Here is a 25,391-nt window from a genome sequence, read left to right on the forward strand (position 1 = left end):
CCAATTTTAGTCTTTTTCATTGCTAATTAATATCAGCATTTACTTGTATGTATTTTTTCTTGATATAATTTGGTGGCAGGTACAAGGCCTTCATCATTATTCATTGTCAAATATTTTGCATTTTCATTCTTATTTACATTTAAATGAGGAATTTTCAAGTTGTTCAGATGTCCTTTGTGACTCAGTATGGAAGCTACTTTTCATCTTTATGTCTACTTGAAAACAGTGAATTGTTCTCTGTTTCTTTGAGGTTTCTTTCCCCTTACTTTGCTGGGATTTCCACTAAATATACATGTTGAGGGGTGGGAACATGGCTCAGCTGTTAAAAGATCTTGCAGAGGACCTGGGCTTAATTCCCAGCATTTACATGGTAGCTCATTATTGTCATTTACATGATAGCTCATTATTGTCAGTGAACCCATTTCAAACAAATCCAATGCCCTCTTCTGTCCTCCAAAGGTACTGCAGTCACATGGTACACAAACATACATGAAAATGACCACATACCAAAAATATAAATAATCTTTTTAAAGTATAGATATGCAGATACTGATGTCTTTTTCCCCTCTGTGCCATACCTTTTATCTGGCCTATCTTATTTTCTCAACTCTACTCTCATTGGGTTCTTGAAGAACTCTTTAATCTGAACTTCTAGCTCCCTAATTGACTTTCAGATTTGGACTTCTCTACTAGTTTTCCTCTCTGAACACCTGTTTCTGCTTTACATTTTCTGTTTCCGCCTCATGGTTCTGTAATTGTGCTCAGGCTTGATTCTGATTCCTGTTTTGTATGGTCTGTTACTTCCCCACCCCCCTTTTGTTTGTTTGTTTTTCCAGACAGGGTTTCTCTGCAGCTTTGGAGTCTGTCCTGGAATTCACTCTCTAGACCAGGCTGGCCTCAACTCCATAGAGATCCACCTGCCTCTGCCTCCTGAGTGCTGAGATTAAAGGCATGCGCCGCCGCCGCCGCCGCCGCCGCCACCGCCGCCACCACCACCCAGCTACCTTTCTTATACAATGATTGTATTCTCAGAGGTTGTATTATCTACATATTCACCCATAGGTCACACCCAACATTAGAGTTTCTGTTTTTATGGCAACATCTATGAAAGGTAATAGTATAGACCTCAAGCCTTAGCTTGTGCCCTTGGTAGTGAATTTATGAATCAGAAAGGATTCTTTAGTGCTAAGAACCTCTGTTTGGGTCTGCCATCTCCCATCCCCATTCTCTCTCACACACAATTATCTCAAGCGACCACTTCTACCCCTTCACCAAAATAGTTGTTTCCCCTTGATATCTCATCATTTAGACTAAAGGTTTTCAGCAAAAGGTAGGATCTGGTAATGTGTGGGAATCTTAGGGATTGCCATGACTTCCTGCATTTAGGATAAGAGGCAAAGAAAGGTGAACATCCCAAAATGCATAAGAGTGTTCCATACAATGAAGTACCATCTCAAACAAAATGACTGTAGTGTCCTCATGGGTAATGATAAAGGAATAAAGTTTAGATGTGGCTCACTCATTTGCACCAGCACCAATGGGTTTCTCCTCTACTTTCAGGGGTCTTTGATGGTAACTGTTGGCACACAAATGCCTCTAATTGGTGCTGAATGATGATGTGAATTCTGTCCTCCTTTCTGTGGCAAGGTAGCAATGGATGTTCTAATAAGGACACTGTTAGGGGACCTCTCTCTGCCTCTCATTCTCTCTGTCTCTATCTCTGTCTCTGTCTCTGTCTCTCTGTGTGTGTGTGTGTGTGTGTGTGTGTGTTGGATGTGTGTTCAGGTGCATGTACTTGTGTATGGTATATCAAGGTCACATGTTCACATTAGCTGTCTTCCTCTCTCATTCTTAAACTCACTTTTTTTTTTGAGTCAGTTTCTCACTGAATATGAAGTTTGCTGTTTCAGCTAGACTAGATGTCCAGTAACTTCCCAGAATCCTCCTCCTGTCTCCCACCCTCAATGTCCAGTGCTGAAGTCACATCTCTTTTTATATTAAAACAAAAAACAAACAACAACAACAACAAAAAAACAGCAACAAACTTTATCTTAGAAGATAAGATATCCAGAGCCAGGTGTTGGGGTACATGCTTCTAATCGCAGGACTTGGGAGGTGAAAGCAGGAAGATCAGGAGCTGAGAGCCAATTTTGGCAATATCCTGAGTTTGAGGCCGGGCTTTTCTTTTATAAGACTGAGGATATCGGCTCCGGCCAGCGTGCGGGTATCGGTGAAGAGTGTATTTCTGCTTGTTGAGACTACACGTCCGTAAGGATAGCGGAGGGGGGACAACCACAGCAGCTGCAAGGATGGGGAGAAGTGATGCTGTGAAAGTCCTTCAGTGGGAAAGAGCCTGGTATCCACCTGCCATCGCGGGTGTTGTTTCCCTGATGCTCCTGAGCAAGATCCATCTGCGCTGTCTGGTGTTTCCTGTTTTGCTGTTTTTATGCCTGGCTGACTACCTGTTCCCATTCTAGCACCAAGGACTTTTGGACCACTGAACAACAGCAAAGATTTCATGAAATCTGCAGTAATGTACTTCATGATCGTGATCGTTTCTCTTGCTGCGGTTGCTAGGGTGGGACAGCAAGTCCACAATCTGCTTCTTATCCACCTGATGTGACTTTTGTGCTGTTGCTTCCCGGAATCATTTTGAAGTACATTGGAATAGCCAAAAGGGAGGTAAACAAGCTTCTCAAGCAAAAAGAAAAAAATGAGTAATACAGCTTCAGTGGAGTGAGCCCTGCCCCTGGGAACAGATGTTCAGTGCTGTGTCTAGTGCCAGATGTAGCTGGGTGTATTTCTGTCAGTATAACTTGTTTTATTGAATTTTTATTTTTACCAACTTCCTTTAAAATACAAAAGTGGCAAACTTTGCTCTTTCCTACAGTGAACTGCGACTTTGGGTAATTGCTGAATGTTAGCTACATTCAAGGTAGTGGTCTGTGGCTCCAGGGAGCTGGTTCTACTGTCTGCTTCCACAGTCTTCTTAACGAATTGTCCATCTTTGTGAGTGCAGAGACCAGGTTTACCACTTTCGACGAAGAGACCACTTAAGATTCATTCCTGATTTCCCACTGTGGGAGAATGCCGGTGGGCTAGTACAAAATTCCACACCCTAGTTAGGGGTATGAGTTCCTCTCTTGTATAAAATGTAGCAGCTTTAGGAAGCATCGCCCCTTTGTTCCCATGAGGAATCTGTCAGTTTAGACTGACCTCTCATTCCCTTTGCGTTGCTTTGAGTTAGTCCTTCAACAGCTTTTGAACAACAAACTTCCAGAACATGGTATTTGGAAATTTAGCACTCTCTTTGTTCCAGATTTTCAGCTGACTTAAAAAGTCTGGTACTTTACTCTTAGGCCAGTCAGGGATATAAATGTCTCCTTTGTTCACTCAGAAAATTAGAACATCTATTCATGTTTAAGGCCAGAAAAAAAAAACTTTAAAGGCCTGGAAATTCTCATATATAATTCCCACTTTCCCACCCCACCCCCACCCCGTAATGCTGGATGTATTTCAGTAGCTCTAGGTTTACACGTGGAAGCGGTGTCTACACTGGTGTTTGACTTTCCCTCTGCAGGGTTGTAGCTGAGAGTACCTGCTGACAGGTGACTGCTCTGTGTAGCGTCTGTAACTCCTAAAGCTTACTGTGATCACATGCCCTTTCAGTGGGTAGACTTTCAGAGCAGTTGAAGTCTGCAGGACTGAGTCTCCGAGGGCCAAACTAGGACACATTGGGAACAACTCTTTAGCGCATGGACTGGCTGTAACAGTTTGTGGATCCGTTGCACTGATGCTGTGAAGCCTGCACCTTTGTGTCTGCCTCTGCTTTCTCACCTCCCCAGCACTGTAAACGGCGGCACCTGTTGTAGCATGTGTGTGTTTGGTTTTTTTAAATGTTTCGTGACATCCGCCTTAATTTTACATGTCTTCTTATAAATAAGCCTGTCTGTGCGTGCGTGCGTGCGTGCGTGCGTGCGTGCGTGCGTGCGTGCGTGCGTGCGTGTGTGTGTGTGTGTGTGTGTGTGTGTGTGTGTGAATAATACATGTCCTACCAATTAACTACTTTGGCAGTTTTAATAATTTCTTGTACTTTGTTTTGTGTGAAAGGGAAATTTTTTTTAAAAGCTGGGGAAAAAAAGACTGAGGATATTACTCTATGGTAGAATGCTTGCCTAGCATTTATGAGAGCCTTGGTTTACCTCCCAATACTGAAAAGAATGTGCCATGCTTTAAAAATAATGAATTATAACCCAGCTGATGGAAAATAGAACATAGACAAAACACAATGACAAACTTAAAGTCATGGGATCTTATCCATGAGTCGATGGCAATTTATGCTGATACAGATGGCAACACCAGTGTGTGTGTGTGTGTGTGTGTGTGTGTGTGTGTGTGTGTGTGTGTTTGTGTGTGTAAATGATGGGATGCTTATGGACTATCTGATAGATGGCATAAAAACTTGGATCACTTTGTGGAGAGCTATTATTTTTTTCCATTTGATGAGATTTTTTAACACATTTTAACATCCAAATGACTGTGTGAATCAGCTGACCTTTCTGTCACCACTATTACAAAATATCTGGGACAATTAGCTTACAAAAAGAAAAGGTTCCTTTGGGCTAATGCCTAGGAGATTCTAGTTGATGATCAAGAGAAGCCATTGCTTTTGGCCTCTGGTGGTGAAACAAGATGGCATTGGCAGGGAGCATGTGACTTACCTCATGATCAGCAAACAAAAAAGCAACAAGAGCTGGGGTCATACAGTTTCCTTAAAGGGTGTTCCTCCAATGACCTACAGACCTACAAGGCCTGTTAGGATTTGAATAGGGAACACATGGGTTAAATGTTGCCAGATGATGGGTTTTGGAGAAGTGACTGGATCATGAGGGCTCTGCCCTCATCTGTGGATTGAACCACTGATAAATCACTTCACTAGAAGATGGGGTCAACGAGGAAGCATGGACTAGTTAGAGCAAGTAGGGAAGTGAGACAGGCTTGTAAAGGTGTAGCTTGCCCTGACCCCTCTCCCTGTCTCTCCGTTTCCTGGCCACCATGAGGCAAACAGCTTCCCCTACTGCACCACCTTCCTTTATGATTCCCTCCCTTACTTTTGTTCTCAGATCAATGGAACCAGCCAACCTTAGACTGAAACCACAAGCCCAAGTGAATAGTTTCATTTTTATACTTCATTTCTTTTAACACGTGCATGACAGCTCTTTTGTGTGTAGGCATACATTCAAGGACCACAAGTTAATGACGCTCAATTGCTCTTCCCGCTTATTCACTGAGGCAGACTCTCTCAATCAAATCCACAGCTTGCTGATATGGCTAGTTTGGCTAGCCAACTTGCCTTAGAGATTCCCTGTGTCTGCCTCCTGAAACTGAAATTACAGATGTGCCACCACTCCCACCCAGCATTTACATGGGCCCTGAGAATTGGAACTCTGGTTTTCATACTTGCATGACAAACTCTTGAACCATTTCCCTAGCCCAATATATCCTGTTAAAGTTAGTGTTTCTTGTCACAACAATAATAATTCAAGGCTCCACCTTTCAAGTGCTTCATTTATTACTAGTCACACCATTTTGGGAACCAAAGCTTAACAAATGTGTCTTGGGGGACAGTCACCACCCAAATGCTTGCAATGATTAAGGAATACAGGAAGGAGGCATAGTTAGCACACAGAGTTCTCACACATCATACAATTTCAGGCAGCGGTAACAACCATATGATCATCTGTACAACAATGTCTAAAATCAAGAAAATAATATTAATGCATTAGTGGCTATCAACTAAACTGCAGACCTCATTTGGATTCCATAAGCTTTTTCACCAATGTCCCTTTTCAGTCTCCAAATCCGATCTTTGATTGCATGTTGCATTTGTTAATAGTTGCCATGTTTCCTTCCTCTCCTTTATTCTGTGACAGTCACTTTGGAAGATGGCCGGTAAGATGAACCAATGGGTAAAGGTGCTTACCACCAGACCTGATGGCCTGAGTTTGGTACACAGGACCCACATGGTGGAAGGAGGGAACTTACTCCTTGCAAGTTGTCCTCTAACCAACACAGGCACACAGTGTACATATTCCCCCCTAATTAAATGTAATAAAATATGTTAAGAGTGAGGTATACTAGTGTTTGCCCATACATTTTGGAAGATGGCATCAGCTTTTTGTAGAATGCCTCTCAAATTTCTTCTACCACAAATTCCCTGAGTACACTGAGGCAATATAGTTTCCTCAAGAGTATCACAGAAGCAGTGTACCCTTCTCAATACAGCATGCATGAAGCTACATTTGTCTTAGTGCTGATGACATTAGCCTTGATGCACTAGGCATATAAGATCTGCTGATTTTCTCCACTGTAAAATTACATTTTTCCATTTTGAAAGTAAAAAATACGTTGGTAAAATGTCCTTCTTTCTCAAACTTTAACTCACAAATTTTAGGATTCATCAAGATCACTTCTTTTAAAGATTTACTTTTTCAAGAATGCGCATGTGTGTGGATGTGTGTGTAGGAGTGCAAATGCCCATGGAAGCCAGAAAAGGGTATTGGGGTCCCAAGTTTCGAACCACCCAACATGGGTTCTGGGAGCCAAACCCAGGTCTTCTTCAAGACTAGTGCATGCTCTTAACTGCTGAACCAGCCCTAGATGCATCAGATCTTAACTACAGCAATTATTGCTACCCAGCCAGTCTTTATTCTTACTGTCGCTTAGAATTCTTCTGCAGGAGGAAGCTATTTCACTTAACTCACTTACAATGTCTTTGTTCATTTATGTCAGAACAGGCCAGCGGGTTAAAAAAAAGTATTTTGACTGTTTCTAAAACCAATGCCCCTCCCTTTAATAACTTGGGATTCTGAGCCATTTTAATATGACCTCTGTTTTTTGTAGGTTTGTTTGTTGTTGTTGTTGTTTTAATTAATTCCTAAGCATTGTAAGGTGTTCCAGGCTCTTCTCGTGCCCATCTCAAGGTCCTGGAGTCAACCCAATGCTTCTCCCAGGAACTCTGTTTTTCTTTATTGACAGTTTAGAAATTAAGATCTGGGTGCTGAGTATTATTACTGGAAAGCAACTTGGAGACCAGAGCTTGGGGACTCATCTAAGCACAAACACTTGCATTGTACAAATGGTAAGTCCGTGGACCCACTTTGAAGACACTAAAAACTCTAATTCAAATCAGTTTCCACAAGGTGCTTTTGAATGGAAGCATCCATTTTCTTCCTTGCCACTCCTTCCTCCTAAAATATGTTCCATCTGGCTCTTTAAAGGAAAAGTTTGTCTCTTTCTGGGTTAGGTCATTCAGATCCCAGGTTGCTATTCCTATTTTTGGATTGAAGTTTGAGATCTTGAGAGTCACTTTCTGAGTTCCATTTCTTTCCTTTGGCTTCCTTTTTTTTTTTTTTTTGCCTTCTACTGGAATAATTGAACATTTTTACTTTTACTCATTTAATCTCCATAATATCTTGTTATCAATTCCTCTTTTAAAAAGTAATATTAGTGGTAGTAGTTTGAATTAGAACATCCCCATGGGTTCAAATGTTTGAACACGTGGTCCCTAGCTGGTGACACCGATTGAGGAGGGTGAGAAGGTGCAACCTTGATAGAGGAAGTGAGTCACTTGGGGCTGGCTTTGAGCTCTCTCTGCTTCCCACTTGGGATTGAGGATGTTTCTCTCCACTTCCTGCTGCTGCCAGCATGCGGGTGGTATGCTGCCATTCCTCCCTCCTATGACGGCCTCTTATCCCTCCAAAACCCTAACTAAAACAAACTTTCTTCCCTGGGGTGCTTCTGGCCATAGTGCTCTTTCACAGCAACAGGATGATGACTAATACAAATGCTCTGCTCTATTTTTTAGAGAATAACTCGAGGGCAAAGAAAGTCAGTACACAAAACAAATACAATTTTTGTTTCAGAACTTTTCATAATTGGTTAGTTGAATCCACAGTAACAGAACCAATGGATGTGGAAGGCTGGCTGTGCTTACATTAACTGTACCCAGCCTCCTTTTTAACTTACTTTTATCGGGCTTGTTATTCCCAGTTATTCTAGTTCCTTCCTTCCTTCCTTCCTTCCTTCCTTCCTTCCTTCTTCCCTCCCTGCCCCTTCTTTCATTTCTTTCTTTTTGAACCTTTTTATTTTTGTGTATATAGGGTTTGTTTTGTTTTTTTAAGTTCATATAAACATTTATTCTGTTCCTAGTATATGTGGTTTTTTTTTTTTGCCTGTATGTCTGTACACTATGTGAGTGAAATGCCTATGAAGGACAGAATAGAGGATCAGATCTCCCAGGCTGAAGTTAGAAATGGCTGTAAACTATCTTGTGGGTACTGGGAATTGAGCCTGGATCCTCTGGAAGAATAGCCAGTGCTCTTAACCACTGAACCATCTCTCCAGTTCCTGAATTTGTTTTCTTATCCTGATGTGTATTGAAATCTTGGGGTGGAATATTTTAGAACTATCTCTTGTCAAGCATAACTTTGGACCCAGAGGTTTACCTAATATCTTGGCATAAGTTTACAGTCTGGATTACCCTCTTCAATTTGATCTGCAGAAACCACACCTCATAATCCCTCTATGGACATGACACTAGTCTTAAAAGTTAGAATTCATGAATATGCCCCAAGCACAGCTTCAGTTCCCTTGATTTACAGATAATTATCACTTGATCTGCAAAAGCCAAGTACTTTGCTTTTTCATGGATAACTGATTACAGATAAGAATTTATAGAAGAAGTCACATTCTTGAAGACATAAATAGCCCACACCACTTTTAAGAAGCATGATTCTCTGTTTCAGCTACAGTAAAAGACTGAAGATTCTGGATTGCACCATATTTCAGCATTTCAGGAGAGTCAGAGCCTGGCAGGTCTATAATCCCAAGTACTTGGGAGACTGAGGCAAAAGGATCACAAAATCAAAATGAGCCTGGGCTATACAGAGGATTAGTTCAAGGCCAACTTGAGCAATGTAGCAAGACTTTGTATCAAAGCAAATAAGCCACTTGCCCAGCATGTGTAAAGGCTCTATGTTTACTCCCTAGCATTGAATCAAAAGGAAAGAAAAGAGAGAGAAATTGGCAGGGGAAGGCAGAAAGAAAAAGAAGCAAGCTAGGGGGAGGCAGGGCAGGGTGGGGCCTGGAGGGCAGGACAGGGAGGGCAGGGAAGGGGGAAATCCATATCCTGAACAATGCAATCTGTACTCGAAAGCTATAAAAACTGATCATTGCACAGGTTTCCAGTGGTCAGGAAGATTTCATCTTTGTAAACCTACACTAAGGAACATTGCTGATATAGCTGGTCTCAAACTCGAGTTCAGCTAGACACAGACACAGGCTACCTACTGGCATGGAAAGGCAGCCTGATGTCTATCAGAAGAGACTAGAGAACTAGTAGGGTCATCCATCACTGTATACTCAGAGTGTCAACTATAGCCTCCTCTGCTTATAAAGGGCATAAAGAAACAAAGCAGATGAACACAGGAGTACTGAAAATTGGGTGCACCCAAACCTTGGCTGCTAACCAAGAGAGAACTCTGAGGAGACAGTATCTATATATATGCCAACAGTCGTGCATGCCTCAGTCACGGAAGCATCAGGTGCCTTCATGCATAAAGAACACATAGTCTACCACATAACACTTTAGATACGCAGCTGCAGCAGTTGGTAGTCATGGGTGGTAGCTTCTGTTCAGACCAGTTCTATCCTTGACCCTAGGAAAGGTACCATTTCCTCTGAAAGTTACCACCTCCGAACCACAAGGTTAGGAATGTCCTGGAGCTTTTCCACGGTGACCCTTTAGTCTGTGTTTTTGGTTTTGCTTTTTGAATGAACATGTGACTCACAGCTGATCCTTTTATATCTTGGCAGAAGACAATCTGACACTTTACAATCAGTCAGATGAGAAGCCAACAGAAAGCCACAGCATCATGAACTTCTAGGGCATGGTCCTAAAATGGGTGTCCTTTGCCTGAAGGTCAACTGACTCACAGCAATGTGGTAAGTGGAATGTGACCATGAACTCTGACATGTCAATTCATACCTTGTTGATGCCACAGTATGACTTTGTTGAGTGACTCACAGAACTCACGTAAACCAGAAATTCAAAAGCCTAGTGGGTAACTCCAGGAAGGATCTGGTCCAAGGTCTGGAGGACTTTGTTGTTGGCAGAACAGAACATCACTTGGCAAGAGACAGGTACAATATTTTTCTTAGTTAATGAGCATTTAAATAATATTCTACTTCTTCTGTAGCATAAGGATTTCAAAGTAGTTCTCTTGACTTGTCCTGTTGCGTCCTTGAGGCCTCTACTGTTACATGTTTGACTTTTGTGATCACACTGGGAACCACCTGCTATATTTGCTTTATAAAACTGTGTATCTTTTAGAGGAATTGGAAGTACAGGAAAGTGAATCTTCACTTTTATTTAGTTTTATAGTCATATTTCTTTGTACAGAATGAACTTAACTGCTGGTTTTGTATTTCTTCATGATAACGAACTCCTAGTAAAGAATTATGCCTTTGCTTATCTTAAAAAGAAAACATTTCCACTTCATTTTTTAAAAGTCATATTGCCAAGGTTCTGGACCCCATAGATTTTTTTTAAGCCTTTAAGGGTTTTGTCTTGTTTCCTAGTTGCTGGCAGTCAGTCATAATTCTTATTACAGCTAATTTGATCTTCTTCTCAGATTGTCTTTGGGAATTATCTCTTTGTCTTTGACTTTCAACTATTTGAATGTTTGTTCATGTTTCTGCATTTTTTAAAGGCAGGGTTTCTCTGTGTAGTCCCGGCTATCTTGGAACTTGCTACATAGACCAGTCTAGCCACAAACTCACAGAAATCCAAATGACTCAGTCTTCCAAGTGCCTGAAGTAAAAGAGTGTGCCACCAAGCCTAGTCAGTCTGTTTTTCTAAATTATGGACCTTGCCAAATAATAGTAGTCATTTATTAAAGTTTTCTGTTGGAAATATTCCTATATCCATTCTATATTTGGGCCTGTTATTTGCCCCACCCCAAAAGAATGTGTCATTTTACACTCTGCTTTTGACATGTTTAATTTTTTGGTTGAGATTGGTACATTTTGTACACAACAGTACAGATCTGAGTAAATTATCATTGTGTGATCATAGACCATCCTCTATCTCTTTTTGGCTCTCTGCTTCCTTCTTTCTCTGCCTCCTTGATTCCGGCCCCTTAGCATGCAGTCTTGTAGTGTCTATAGCTCCTGCACTTATTTCCAGCTGCCTCTCTTTACAAAGCTCTTCTCTGGTTTTATTTTCATTTGCTATTACGTGCGCGCGCGCGCGCGCGCGCGTGTGTGTGTGTGTGTGTGTGTGTGTGTGTGTGTGTGTGTGTGCACCCACGCTTACATATTGCTATAGTGCGTGTGTAGAGGTCAGATGTAAACTTTTAGGATTTGCTTCTCTCCTTTCAGCTCCCTAGGGTCAGAAACCTTGGTGACAGGTTTATTTCCTAAGCCATCACATCTGGAATTTGAAGAGAACCCTTTCTCTCCCTGTGGAACCTGCCATACTGTTTCTGACTGGATGCCCCTTCCTTTCCAATGCTCTCCCACCTCAGTTCTCCACAGTTACAAGGCTCTCTCTCCCTATAAGCTCACTTCTGAAGGGTAGATTTTTTTTGGCAGCTCCTTTCCTAAACCAAACAATTATGCTTTAAATGTACATGTGCTTCCTAGTGCTAGGTCATTAGTGTGGGGAGCTGTGCTAATTTGTATAGGAATTGGGCCGGATTTAAAGTTTACAGCTAGTCTGCCCTCAACATACCAAGGCCTTCAATTTCTTATCTGTATAATGTTTCAAGTAAGGGCTACTTTGCCATAGAGGTTTTCTCTGTTTCACTCACACCTTTAGATTGTTCATTCTAAAGCCTTTTCTAAAAGGTAGCTCTATATCTGAGAAAAGAGTTGTGGTGGTTTGAAAGAAAATGACCTCCAAAGGGAGTGGGACTGCTAAAAGGTGTGGCTTTGTTGGAGTAGGTATGGTCTTGCGAGAGGAAGTGTGTCCCTGTGGGGGTGGGTTTTGAGGTCTCCTGTGCTCAAGCTACTCCCAGTGAGACAGTCCACTTCCTGTTGCCTGCGTATCAACGTGTAGCAGTTCCTTCTCCAGCACTGCATCTGCCTGCATGCTGCTATCCTCCTTGCCTTGATGATAATGAACTAAACCTCTGAAAATGTAAGCCACCACTGCAATTAAATGTTTGCTTTTATAAGACTAAGAAGAATTCAGACTTTGGTGCTTTGGGTTAGAAAAGGAGTTGATGCTTTAAGCACTGCTTAAGGGCCAGACTAGTAAGACCATGGAAAACAGTAGATCTAAGAGTGAATAAAACTGTCTGGGGCTGGCTCAAGAGGTTTCAGAGGAGAAGAATTTTAGTATGTTGCATAGAGATCATTCTTATGATATTTTGGGTGAAGAATATGAATGCTTTTTGCCCTTGTCTAAAAATTTTGCCTGAGATTACAGTGAAGGGTTTTGAATTAATTGTGTTGACAGAGGAAAATTCAAAACTGCCTAGTATAGACTGTGTTGTGTAGTTACTACTGTTAACTCTAATAAATATCTATAATGAAAAGGAGCAAACTGAGCAAGGAAAAATATTTGAGGAGAAAAGAAGCACTAGAAAGTGGAAAGAAGCTAAATCCTGTATTCAAGGAGATAAACAGATTAAGAAATGGAATAAAGGGAGTGGTGACCCCTAGGCAAGATCCCTCCCATCTAAGTTTTTAACTTGTGAAAAAGGATTAAAGAAAAGCTTTGAGACAGTTGTGGTGGTACATGCCTTTAATCCCAGCACTGGTAAGATAGAGACTAGTGGATCTCTGAGTTTGAGTACAACCTGGTCTACAGATCCAATTTCAGGACAGCCAAACTTAGGCAGTTAAGCTGGAGAACAGAAAGCTGGTGACAATGTAATTGAATGAGGGGGCCATGTTCTAGCCCCAGCAAGCAGCAGAACTTGGCAACTTCGGTCACATGATTCTGGCTTTAGATTCTAGGAGCAACTACGGAAAGCCACTGAGACCAGGCATGTGTCAGTGATGTCCCTGCATGGAGGCCTAGAGAGACCATTTAGTGAAGCTGTGAAGTTGAAGCCTGGATTGTCTTGGAGACTCCAAGATATTAGAGATGCCACAGTTGTGGGATACCTGCCAAGGAAAGCTGCTAACAGGCAGTGGAACCAGCCCAAGAGAGATAAGTGTGTTGCAGTCAACACAGCTGAAATGAGTGATCTGAAGTTCATTTTGACATCAGACATGGAGATGCAGAGTTTGGAGTTTTCCCAGCTGGTTATTGGTTTTGCTTTGGTTCAGTATTTCTTCACGGTGCTCCCTTCCTTATATTCTGAAACAGTAATTATAGACTATGCCATTATATGTTGGAAGTATGTGATCTGCTCTTTGGTTTTGATTTTACAGGGAATTACAGTTAAGATATTACATGGATTTTAGAAGAGACTCTGAACTTTATACTTTTAAATAAGTTGGAGACTTTTACAGACTATGGGACTTTGGAAGTTGGACTGAATGAATTTTTCCTTTATTATATGGCTTCAAGCTTTTGGGGGCCAGAGAGTGGAATGTGGTTTGAAAGAAAATGGCCCCCAGAGGGAGTGGCACTATTAGGAGGTGTGGTTTTGCTGGAGTAGTTGTGACATTGTTAGAGGAAGTGTGTCACTATGGGGGTGGGCTTTGAGGTCTCCTATGCTCAAGCTACTCCCAGTGAGACAGTCTACTTCGTGTTGCCTGCCTATCAAGATGTAGAGGTTCCTTCTCCAGCACCATTTCTGTGAGTTCAAGGCCACTCTGGTCTACAAAGCAAGTTCCAGAACAACCAGAGTAACCCTGTCTCTAAAAACAAACAAACAAGATAGTTGCTATGGTCAAGGTGTTTCTTTACAACAATAAACCCTAACAAGGATAATTTATTTTCAGTGACATAAAATCTCTGGCCATAGAGATAAAGAAAAGGTCACGAGGCTAGAAAGCACATCCTCTCCAGCCTCTGTCCATTCCGTCTCTTAGAGAAACAATGGTGGTGGTGCACACCTTTAATACTGGCACACAGGAAGCAGAGGCAGGAAGATATCTGAGTTTGAGGCCAGCCTGGTCTAAATAGTGAGTTTCAGGACAGCTGGAACTACACAGAGAAACCAAGCCTTGGATGAAAAAAAGGAACAACCATTTGAACTTAGCATTCCAAGTTCCTCTTGTGCATGTCTCTGAGCACAGAGACCTCTGTGCCTACTACACAGAGATCTGCCAGGCATATGTTGGGATTAATCTGTGTGCCAACATGCCCAGCTTTTGTCTGTTTGTTTTCTTTGTTTTTGTTGCTTAGGGTTATAATACTTGATAAGAATCTGTTACTCTCAGTCCAAACATATCAGAATGAAATTATAAAGCAAGAAAATAATTGCAGCCAGGCGTTGGAGGCTCATGCCTTTAATCCCAGCACTCAGGAGACAGAGGCAAGTGGATCTCTGTGAGTTTGAGGCCAGCCTGGGCTACAGAGCTAGTGCCAGGATAGGCTTCAAAATTACACAGAGAAACCCTGTCTCAAAAAACAAAACAAAAACAAAAGAAAGAAAAGAAAATAATTGAACAGCTCTATTAACCTTTACACTTGAAGACTCAGAGCCCAACCTGGGTTTTTACCTGCATCTCCCTGGGCACAGCTTATCCTTCAACAAGGAGCATTTAAGAATCCTTTTGCCTTGTGTTCCAGGCCAAAGTGATGCCCAGTATCCCACCTCCTAAATCTAGGACCTTCTGACCTACTTAGCTTTGTACCCCAGCACAGCCTAGAGCCGTCTTACAGAACAGTGAGGGATTAAACAGATCAGTGTATAGGCATGTCTATGGAGGAATTATGTTATTAACTGATATTGGAGTGTGCCCAGTCTACTTCAGTGTCCTGGGAAGTAAAAGAAAGCAGCCTAAGAAGAGAAGAGAGGAACCAGAGAGTGAGCCAGCAAGCAGTGCTCCTCTATAGTTCCTGTCTCCATGCTCCTTCCTTGAGTTCCTTACCTGACTTTCTTTGGCGATGGACTGTGACCTACAAGTGTGAGGGGAAACAGTCCCCGCCCTTTCACAAGTTGCTTTTGGTAGGAGCATTTATCATAGGAACAGCATGAAATTAGGACACCCTCCAAGTTCTCAGTTCCTCCCTAGGATAGAGGTCTTTCTAGAATAAATGACAACAGAGAGTATTTCCTTTAGAAAGGTCTACACCCTATAAACAGAGGGTCAGGTTGCACCAGGGCTTCTAAAAGGTGGTTACACAATAGTCCATCATCACTACATTCCAAGACAGTGTTTGCTCAGTTGCAAATAATACAAGTCTCAGACATCAACATCCCAGGCCAGGCCAAGCTGTTTAACCCTAACACATTGGTCTTTATAGCCTGCACCAGCCAGAGCTGCCTGGGCAGTTGAGCTTCATTTCTTCTTCTTGCTGATCCAAATTTTCAATAACACATGGGTGGCCACCTAAACCAGAACAGAAATACTCCTTCAATGTTCTCTGCAGGACAGCTTGAGAGAAGACATTCAAGTCCATACTGAGAATCAGGCACGATCACCTCCAGAGAAGTAATAAGTCCTGTGGAGAGCCACTGCACTTTAAACATGCATCCTTTTATAATCCAACTCGGATGCTAGTGGCTGATGTCTGCATCCAAGTGACTCTGTCTCCTGAGGTTCAGAATCCATTAGAGTTGTTCCAGAAACCAACCATGTCAGTATCTGAACAAGCAGATCTGCCTCCTTGACTAGAAGGTTAAGAGATCTTTCCAGAATAAGAGAAAACACGAGAGGCATGCTGCTAGTATTGAAATTTCCCAAGTTCGGTGAGTTCAAATAAAAGTCACATGGACTTTCAGATTCATTTCTCATTTTCATGGGTGATGAATTGTCATCATGAACAACAGGATGACTAGTATGCAGAACATATGCAGCTAGTTTTGTGTAACTTTGAGTTTTACACATTTGAAAATCTGCCTGAGATTTGTGAAAGAGAGCTATCAGTCTTCTCCCTGGACTCGCAGCATTTCTGTATTAGTTATTTTGATCATTGCTGCCATGACAAAATGCCTGACCCCAACAACTCAAAGGACAAAATGTGTCTTTTAGTATAATGGTCCATGTTCACTTAGCTCCATTGTCTGGGCCAACCCAGTCACATAAAGTTAAAGGAGTTTTTTTTCAAAAGCCGTTGTATGGAAACAAAGTATTGCTATGGCTCATTTGACAGAACATGACTAACAATGTTAAAAAGTCAGAGTTTTCTTTCTGAAAGAAGATTAGAGTCTAGCTTCTCTGGTTTTATGTTTTTGTTTGTTTGTTTGTTGTTTTTGAGGTTATACCATGAAAGCAGCTTGATCCGGAGTGGGCTACGTGAGACTCTACAAAAAACAACAAAAAGATAGGAAGGTTAGTAACATGTTCAAATGCTCATAAGCTCTTATAAAGTGCTGTGTAAACAAGACCTATGAAGGAGACTCCAACAGACCAACTGCTGTTTCCGATGGGCCCGGCGAATGTGTCCAAGGCACCTACTCTTCCTGGGACTCTTTTCTCTGAATAGGAACACAGATCCCAGGTGATTTCAAACCTATGACTCTGTGACCCTGTTAGATGGAGATGTAATCCATATGACTATTTTCTCTACGTCACATTTGAGGTGGTTTCCCTTTCATTACCATTTCACATAGTGTACTGTTGACAGAATAATGCAGTGTTTCAATCTTGGTAACTGGGTCTTCACAGCACGACTCAGACAGAAACTCCCAAGTTCAACTCCCCACGGGAGCATTTACCATCTACTTATCAGACTGAGATCCCCCGATGTCCCCGTGCATTGCAATCATATTTCTGGATCGTGCAGAGTGCTCTGCCCCTCATTTCAGCCTCTGCTTGACTTTCAGTTTTGTCATCTAGATCCCTCCTTAGGGTGAAGGGCATGAATCTCACTGAAGAGTACCTTCCACCCTGTGTCCTACAGCTTGTATCTGTGATGTGTTTTGATGCAGGAAGACATGTAGCACCCTATGGCCATAGAAGGAGCCTCCCCACCAAGCTCACCCAGTTCTTAGAAATGAGACCAAACCCGGCCTTTATAGTAAAGGTATGAAAACCAGGAGTAAAGGGGGTAAGGGGCAATATTTGTTCTTGGGTGCTAAATCCTTTTGTGTGTAAACCAGGAATCCAAAGCAAATGGTGACTCTAAGAAGACAGTGAGTTTTGAGGGGTAGAAAGTTTTATAAAGGTGATATGCAAGTAGCATGGTTTGCCTTTTCTTACATCCCTGGGCTGATGCCCAGGATCTGTACTGTTGAGCGGTAACCCCGCCCAGATAATCTAACCTGGAAAAGACACCTCAGGCTTCAGATCAAAGACAAATGTTCATATAAACAGAGGGAGAAACTGACTAAAGCTTCGAGATTTTTAGAAAGTAACAGGTAAGAGTTTTAAAGCAATTCTTTTGAAGGCTGAAAGGTGCTCCAAGAAAAGCTGGTGGACCAACGTCTTTTAGACCTTCTCGTGGTTCTCAGAAGCATTGTTTGTGAGGTGTTTGGTCTGCTCTTTGGGGTTATGAGTAAAGAGAACCTGAGGTGACGTAGCCTGGAGGATTCACCTAAACGTGAGTGTCCTGCCTCCTTCAGGTTCCTGGTATCTTAGCTGTTGGTGGGCTCCAACCTGATAGCTAACAGAATGACAGCAGGGGCAACCGGAAGAGCCAAGATGTCACCTTTAGAATAACTGAACTGAGGAGCAAAGTAGCAAGAGCCAGAGTCTGTCACACATTTGCTGATTTCCTTTCTGTTTCATTATGTGTTAAGTTTCTGTGATTGTCTTGTAGGATTCAAACCGTGAAAATGATGACCAGTCAGAAGTCACTGTGGGTGCTGCTGTTTATAGTTATCTTCTGGGTCTCTTTTACAGTTTTCAGAAACCCATCGGAGGTAGGAATTAATCCCTTTTTCTGTTTTACTTGATATTGTGTGTATATTGTGTAAGCAGCAATGGAGATGGGGCTTGCTCAATATTATGGCTTACCAAGCAGCATTAATGAACCATTGTAGCTGACGATTGTTAACGTGCCCAAACATTTCATGTATAAACTGGGACCCAGGACAGAGGGTGCTTCTCAGAGATAGGAAATCATGAGGGATGGCAAGCTTTATAAGGCAGCTATTGACGTGTGCACTTATACACAGACTTTGTTCTGGGCTGCTTGAGAACAAGTGCAGGTATTGTTTCGCACTGTCCGTGGCCTGTGTTTGCACCTGCCTCAAGGAAACTTCTGGAGGAGAGAATACATTCATTTCTGTGTCCTGAAATGATCTGCCTTTTAAAAACTGTGGATGATTAGTGTGTAGGAAGCGTTTCCCTCCTCCAGTAGCCGGCTGTCTAAATATCTATCCAAACTTTTGTGTGTTGTTTCTGACATTGTGGCTTTAAAGCTCACGTGTTACTTCGTTGTTATTGGCTTTGATGTTTGTTTTCTCTGTTTCAGTAGCTGTTCCTCTGCTTTGAGGTGGGACTTTTGTTGGTAGTGGTGGTCACTTGCTTTTATGGGTTTGTTTGCAGAATTTTGTTTTAGTTTTTTGTTTCGTAGTTTCACTCCGTAGCTTAGGTTGGCCCTTCTCTTACTGTAAAGCTCAAGCTCCAGCTTGAACTTGTAGCTGTCCTGATTCAGCTTTCACGACTCTTGGAGAGCTCTTTTATTAAAAACAGTTTTGTTGACAGTTTATTATTATTATTATTATCTACACAAGAATTGGGTTCATGCAAGCTTCTTTGCCTGTGCTGAAAATTCTAACTAGTGGTTGATAGCAGTGATCCATCTCGTTGTTACTTTATTTGATGTGTTAGAATATTTTTAAATCCTTTCAGAAATAGAGACAGCCCCACCTGTCATGTGTCCAATGCCTTTCTTACGTTTCCCATGTGTCCTAGTTAAGGTTTCTATTGCTATGATGAAACACCATGACCAAAGCAACTTGAGGAGAAAACGGTTTATTTGCTTTATACTTCCACGTGACAGTCTGTCATTGAAGGAGGTCAGGACAGGAACTCCCACAGGGCAAGAACCTGGAAGCAGATTCAGAAGTCACGAAGGGGAGCTGCTTACAGGCTTGCTCCCCGTGGCTTGGTCAGCCTGCTTTCTTATAGCAGCCAGGACCACCATCCCAGGGATGGCACCACCCACAATGGGCTGAGCCCTTGCACATCAATCACTAATTATGAAAATGTCCTACACATGTGTGTACAGTCCATTCTTATGGGGGCATTTTCTCAACTGAGGCTCCCTCCTCTCTGATAACTATAGCTTGTGTCAAGTTGACATAAAATTAGCCAGTGTCATTCCATAACCCTCACAATAGCTATTCAAAGTGCATAATTATGACCTGAGAGTCAGTTGATAGAACTAATTTACAGTTATGTGAGTGCAGTACCCATAGCAGCCAGAAAATGGTGTCGGATCTCCTGGAGCTGGAGTTACAGGTGGTTGTTAGTCACTGGCAGTTGAATCCTTTAGGAGCAGCAAGCACTGTTAGCTACTCAGCCGTCTCTCCACCCCCGTATCACCACCATTTTGAAGAAGATCTTACTTAGGGCTCCTTGAGGTTGAGTGGGTTTTCCAAAATAAGCCATTGAAAACTAGAGCTATCCTGACAGTTTAAACAAAGATGTCTGTGTGTGAAACAGATGTGACCACAGAGTCTGAGTGTCATAAGATTTCTATACCTCTCATTGTTTTATAAAAGACAAAAGGCGGTTAACCTACCAAAACTTTTTGCATCAAAAAGCAACTTTTTCTTTGTTCTCGATTCTATTTCTTGCCTGCCCTTTCAGATATGGGCTACGTTCAAGTTGCCTGTGTCCTTCAGTCGCTGGAACTTGGTCGTGAAATCCTCGTGCCCGACAGTGCCTCTGAGCCCACCGGTTCCACTAAAAGAGACAGAGATGAGAGTCAAGGAGGTCCTAGAGAAACTAGACAAACAGATCCCTCCCAGACCTTTTACCCATTTCAACACCACCACCAGCGCCACACACAGCAAAGCCACCATCCTCAACCCTCGAGACACATATTGCATGGGGGACAAACTGGATGTGCTGTTGGAAGCTAGGGACCACCTGGGACACAGGAAGCAGTATGGTGGGGACTTCCTGAGGGCCAGGATGTCCTCTCCAGCCCTGAAGGCCGGCGCTTCTGGAAAGGTGACAGACTTCAACAACGGCACCTACCTTGTCAGCTTCACTCTGTTCTGGGAAGGCCCCGTCTCCCTGTCTATTCTTCTCATGCATCCCAGTGAAGGGGTGTCAGCTCTCTGGAGGGCTCGGAAACAGGGCTATGACAGAATCATCTTCACTGGCATGTTTGTCAGCGGAACCTCTCAGGTCCACACTGATTGTGCCTTTGTTCTGAACTCAAGTGTGGAGCTATGCCAATATCTGGACGCCCAGGACCAAGAAGCTTTCTATTGTGTGAAGCCTCCAAATGTTCCCTGTGCTGCCCTCACCCATATGCATTCAAAGAACAAGCAAGTTTCCTATCTTAGGCAGCAAGAGAAGAGGCTCTTTGAAAGGCAAGTAATTACTGTTTCACATTTCTGGTGGGGAGAGTGATAATCTAGCCTGCAGGGAATGTATTCTAAGCACATTAACGTAGGGACTATAAGAATCCTTTGAGAAGGGACCTGTGAATTCATTTGGGGATAGTGTTTACTCTCCAGAGTCCTCGGTTTTTATGATAAGTAATCCTACCAATGAACCCTCCCCCCCCCCAAAAAAAACACAGGTTGAGTACAAACTAAAAGAATGAGAAATATAGCCCTCCCTGGGGAGCAGAGAGGGGATGGAGTAGGGGTGAGGGGTTGGGAGGATTGGAGGTGTGGGGGAGGGGAGGGAGAGGGAACTGAGAGTGACATGTGTAAAAAGTTAAATAAAAAATATGAAAAAAAGAATGAGAAATATATTGTATGCATTCTAATACTTTCTGTGTCTCAATACACTGCCTTGCATATATATCTTCTGGATCCCTGTCTCCTGTGGACTAAGAAACAAATAAATGGAAACTTACTAAATGACCTGAAATTCTAGACAGGGAAATTAGATTCTCACTGAGAACTAACAGAAGGACTGGCCAGTCTGGGTTCTGGGACTTTGCTTGAGTTGAGGCCACTGCAGATTAATTTCTGTATCTGTTTCTTTAAGGTCAAATATAGGTGTGGAGATTATGGGAAAATCCAATGTGATTAGTGTCTCCAAATGCAACAGTAAGTGCTTCTGTGCTCGGTGGGCAGAGCTTGCCACTGGACCCATTTAAATGTCCTTCTCTTTCTGCTGGACTTGATCACTGTCTCAATTCTTGTAAGATGGGCCAAGGCACAAAGTCTGCAAGTGAATGAATGACTGTACTCACTAGGATCTTAGGCGTGTGCTTTAGTAATCACAACTCTCACCAATCTAGTCATCAGGTGGAGGACACAAATAGCACATTGACCCGCAAAGGTAAAACTGTCTCCCCATTTACTGCCATTCTTCTCTCTCGGATTTGAAACCACCATTTTTTAACAAAGAACTCCCACACGCATATTCACCAGTCTTCATTTCTTCTTCCTTTCTTTCTTTTTACTCTGAACAGCTTACAAACACCACCTAAAATGATTTAAGGCAACAGTATCTTTGTCTCTCTAGATTCACCATGAAAAGCTTGCTAATTGCTAAGACAGTTTTCCACATAGAAGGAAAAACCATGTTTCTGATTGCAGAAGTGGTATGAGGTGCTTACCCAGGAGGCACAAAGCCCCTAGCCTTGCCCCCAAGCACCACATAAAAACACACCTATGATTCACAAACTCGGGAAGTGGAGGCAGTAAGATGAGGGGTTCAAGGCCATCCTCAGTTACATAGCAAGTTGAAGGCAAGCCTAGGCAGAGACAGACTTGGAGAGGAAAGGGGAAATGGTATATATATATATACATGTGTGTGTGTGTGTGTGTGTGTGTGTGTGTGTGTGTGTGAGTGTATACACATTAGTACCCTCATAGTAGATATTAAAATATTAATTTACCCTTTGGAGTGATAAATAATTGTGACCCCAAATCTGCTGCCTCACCATCCTTGTGTGTCATGTCGTGGGTGCCCCCTCTCCCCCCAACCCCCCCGCCATCCCGCCCCCCCCATCTCTTCATTACCCAGAGACTAAGGTTGAAGATCTAGTCCTTCTTGGACCTCCAGGCCTCTCTCAATGCAAATTGACCAATTTCTAAGTCAAGTTCACCCTGCCTTTATCTCAAAGAGTTCATACTTTAGTGGTGACATTTAAGACCCCAGTGGGAGAACATGTGACAAGCTAAACAAGCTCTCTCTCTTACCGTATATAAGAACTAATGAGGCAGGTCTCAAGGCAAGGCTACCAAACTGTTACATTTTCCTTTAAGGCCTCTTTTATTCTGAGAGGGAAAACCCCATATACTTTCATAACAAACACTAATAGGTATCACTTAGGAAATCACATCAAAGGAAAGTTTTGCTGAAAGTAATCCATTACAAAGATACTTTAATAAGCTTCTTTTTATTCTCACCACCACCTACATGCCTATCTAGAGGGTTCTTTGGAAAAGATGGAAGGTTAGTAAACACAGTTGGATAAAACAATGTTTTAGAAGACTATCTTGCTTATTCCTTGGCAGAAGAGGCTGCTGCAGCAAAAGAGAGATGCAAGTTCGGGATGGTATCCGGGATCCCCAGTGGGCATGTCTGGAGAAACACATGGAATCCAGCCTCCTGTAGTTTGGCTCCAATCAAAATGAAAGACTGCCTGAGAGGAAAGTTTATCCACCTAATGGGTGATTCCACAGTCCGCCAGTGGATGGAATACTTCAAAAGCAAAATGGACAGTATGTCTCAGTATAAACTTTTCACATCTCTTTCAGAAACTATGTTTTCATTTCAACGGGCAAAAGAGTAAGGAAATTCCTCCTCTATCATAGTCCTTAATGACAAACCATCAGCCTTGTTCACAAAATGTTACTGTCCTTCCCTAGTGCTTGGGTTCTCAACCTATGGCTTGTGACCCCTCTGGGATTGAAAGACCTTGTCACATGGTCCACCTAAGACCATCTGCATATCAGATATTTGCACTGCAATTCATAACAGTCACAAAATTACATTCATGAAGTAGCAACAAAAATAATGTTATAGTTGGGGGTCACCACAACATGAAGAAGTGTATTAAGGGGTCACAGCATTAGGAAGGTTGAGAGCCATAGGGAAAGAAGAACATAGAGTGCAATCTTAGATTACAGAGGTTTGTTTGTTTTCTTTTTGCACATAACATCTATGACTAGCCTTCCCTACCTATCCTTTTATGAGATCAGTGTATAGTAAATATATCCTATGAAAACAGCATGTGCACACTAATTGAGTCATCTTCCATTATGGCTGAATTCAAGGACAAAGTCATCCCCTGCACAATTTAATCTAAATGATTCTAGAAGAGGGCAAAGTTCCTTGTCATAAAACACCTCCAATTGTTTATGTAGTTTTCCAAACTTCTCCTTAGTCAGATGTGGTAAGTGTATATGACTGTTAACACCAGAGCTTTTCTCCTGTATTTGTGGCTAGTTGATCTCTGTAACCATATTCTCCTTTTGTTTTGGGATTGCCTGTTTGCTGTCAGCACTGAGGTCTGTGGATCTGCATGAGATTGGAAAACTGCAACACCAACTCGCCGTGGATTTGGATGAAAAAATCAGCATCCAGTGGCAAAAGCATGGCTACCCCCTTATTGGATCACAGGTGTACTCTGTCAAAGAGATAGAGAACATTGCGCGGATAATTGACAGGACTGGAGGAGAGAAAAATACAGTCATCGTCATTTCTCTGGGTCAGCATTTCAGACCTTATCCCATTGACCTTTTCATCCGAAGGGCCCTCAATGTCCGCAAAGCTCTTCAGCGACTTCTCCTGAGAAGCCCAGACACTGTGGTTGTCCTCAAAACAGAAAACATCAGGGAGATGACCAGTGATGTGGAAAGACTTAGTGACTTCCATGGTTACACCCAGTATCTTGCCTTAAAGGATATTTTCCAGGGTCTCAATGTGGGTGTCATTGATGCCTGGGATATGACGATTGCATTTGGAACAAATGATGTCCATCCACCACAGCATGTGGTCGGAAGTCAAATTAATATATTCTTAAACTATATTTGCTAGGAAGCACATAACTCTGAAAGTCACTCATTGAGATTCAAAGATACAATGTATCCTGCTGGCGTGCCAGGATGTCCCAGTTAGTCCAGTGAGGTAGTCTGCACTGTGGTCCATGTGACCCACCCAGTTCAGCCTACAAGGGCCCAGACTGGGCTTTTGCTTCAAGTTGAAGCTCAAAAGAGTCAATGAAAGGTCCTACCTTTTTTGGTCGGAGCCACACTGCTTTTCATCAATTGGAAGTTAGGACTCCTGGGTGTGAGACCTTTTCCCTGCTGCTGCGAGTTCAGAAAAATGAAGCAATTTTGCATAAAAATCTTAACCGGTCTTTGATTAAATCTGTAAATATGTTTGTTGAGAATTTTTACATCCATGTTTATCAGGGAAATTGAGCTGTACCTTTTTCTTGGTCATGTCTCCAAGTTTGAAATCAGGGCAATATAGACTTCAAAGAATGACTTCAGCGGCATTCCTTCTGTTTGTGGATTGTGGGAATGTCTGAGAACTGTTGGTTAGGCTTTCTTTTATAAGTTTCATAGTATTTAGTAGCGAATCTGTCCAGGCCTGAACTTTTCTTTGGAGAGAGACCTTTAATTACTGCTTCAATCTCATTGCTTATTATGGATTTGTTTAAATTGTTTCTGTTTTCTAGATTTAATTTTGATAGGCTATGTGATTTTTGAAATTTGTCTTTCTCCTAGGCTTTCAAGTTTTTGGAATATAAGATTTTTTTTACCAACCAAAACAAAATATCCACAGAATCACTACCATGAAACCTAATATTTTGTATGCTAATTTTAGAATAAATAAAAATGAGCAAAAAATTTAATGGAAAACATTAAAATAGGAATGAATAATGGAAAATATTTTAGTGAATTTTTACTCTTATATATTAAATACAAAATCAGAGTTTGCTTTTTATAAATATACTATAAATTATGTATTTTTGCTTTTTTTTTGAGACATGGTTTCTCTGTGTAACCCTGGCTGTCCTGGGACGCCATCTGTAGACCAGACTGGCCTTGAATTCAGAGATCTGCCTGCCTTTACCTCCTGAGTGCTGGAATTAAAGGAGTGTGCCATCACTGCCAAGCTTTATCTTTCAAATTTCTTTATTGTCTTTATTTATTTGGGGGGAT

At 42.1% G+C, this 25,391-nt stretch overlaps 1 protein-coding gene, 1 long non-coding RNA gene and 1 pseudogene across 3 annotated transcripts in view; 2 read left to right on the plus strand and 1 right to left on the minus strand.

The window, feature by feature from the left end:
- The first annotated feature begins 998 nt into the window (after positions 1 to 998).
- LOC110340780 lies at positions 999 to 3,978 on the plus strand (annotated as a pseudogene).
- Positions 3,979 to 9,938: 5,960 nt separating this feature from the next.
- On the plus strand, positions 9,939 to 24,707 carry LOC101832880 (NXPE family member 4). Of its 2 annotated transcripts, none has more exons than XM_040730210.1 (7): positions 9,939 to 10,005; positions 16,388 to 16,461; positions 17,891 to 17,993; positions 19,891 to 20,624; positions 21,253 to 21,314; positions 22,734 to 22,940; positions 23,723 to 24,707. In XM_040730210.1, exons 3-7 carry the CDS (start codon positions 17,907 to 17,909, stop codon positions 24,256 to 24,258), a joined length of 1,626 nt encoding a protein of 541 aa, XP_040586144.1. In that variant the 5' UTR covers positions 9,939 to 10,005; positions 16,388 to 16,461; positions 17,891 to 17,906; the 3' UTR covers positions 24,259 to 24,707. The 2 variants fall into 2 exon arrangements, with proteins under 2 accessions (XP_040586144.1, XP_021082445.1); XM_021226786.2 differs by lacking the exon at positions 9,939 to 10,005 and adding an exon at positions 17,061 to 17,155 and having other exon boundaries at positions 16,415 to 16,461.
- The window catches only part of LOC106021090, a 46,555-nt gene continuing 40,198 nt past the window's right edge, over positions 19,035 to 25,391 (minus strand). Inside the window, exons 6-7 of the long non-coding RNA XR_005870404.1 lie at positions 19,823 to 19,986; positions 19,035 to 19,125 (exon numbers count right to left, since the gene is read on the minus strand). This is a non-coding gene — a long non-coding RNA (uncharacterized LOC106021090). The remainder of the gene's footprint in view (positions 19,126 to 19,822; positions 19,987 to 25,391) is intronic.

This window comes from Mesocricetus auratus, unplaced genomic scaffold, assembly GCF_017639785.1.
Source record: "Mesocricetus auratus isolate SY011 unplaced genomic scaffold, BCM_Maur_2.0 Super-Scaffold_100022, whole genome shotgun sequence".
Classification (NCBI taxonomy): Eukaryota; Metazoa; Chordata; class Mammalia; order Rodentia; family Cricetidae; genus Mesocricetus; species Mesocricetus auratus.

What these genes read in the sequence shown, in the direction of transcription:
- LOC101832880 (XM_040730210.1), top strand. Translation starts at nt 17,907, where the DNA reads ATGATGACCAGTCAGAAGTCACTGTGGGTGCTGCTGTTTATAGTTATC. An exon ending in TTTTCAGAAACCCATCGGAG is followed by an intron (nt 17,994 to 19,890) that starts GTAGGAATTAAT and finishes CTGCCCTTTCAG; the next exon opens with ATATGGGCTACGTTCAAGTT. An exon ending in CTTCAAAAGCAAAATGGACA is followed by an intron (nt 22,941 to 23,722) that starts GTATGTCTCAGT and finishes GTTTGCTGTCAG; the next exon opens with CACTGAGGTCTGTGGATCTG.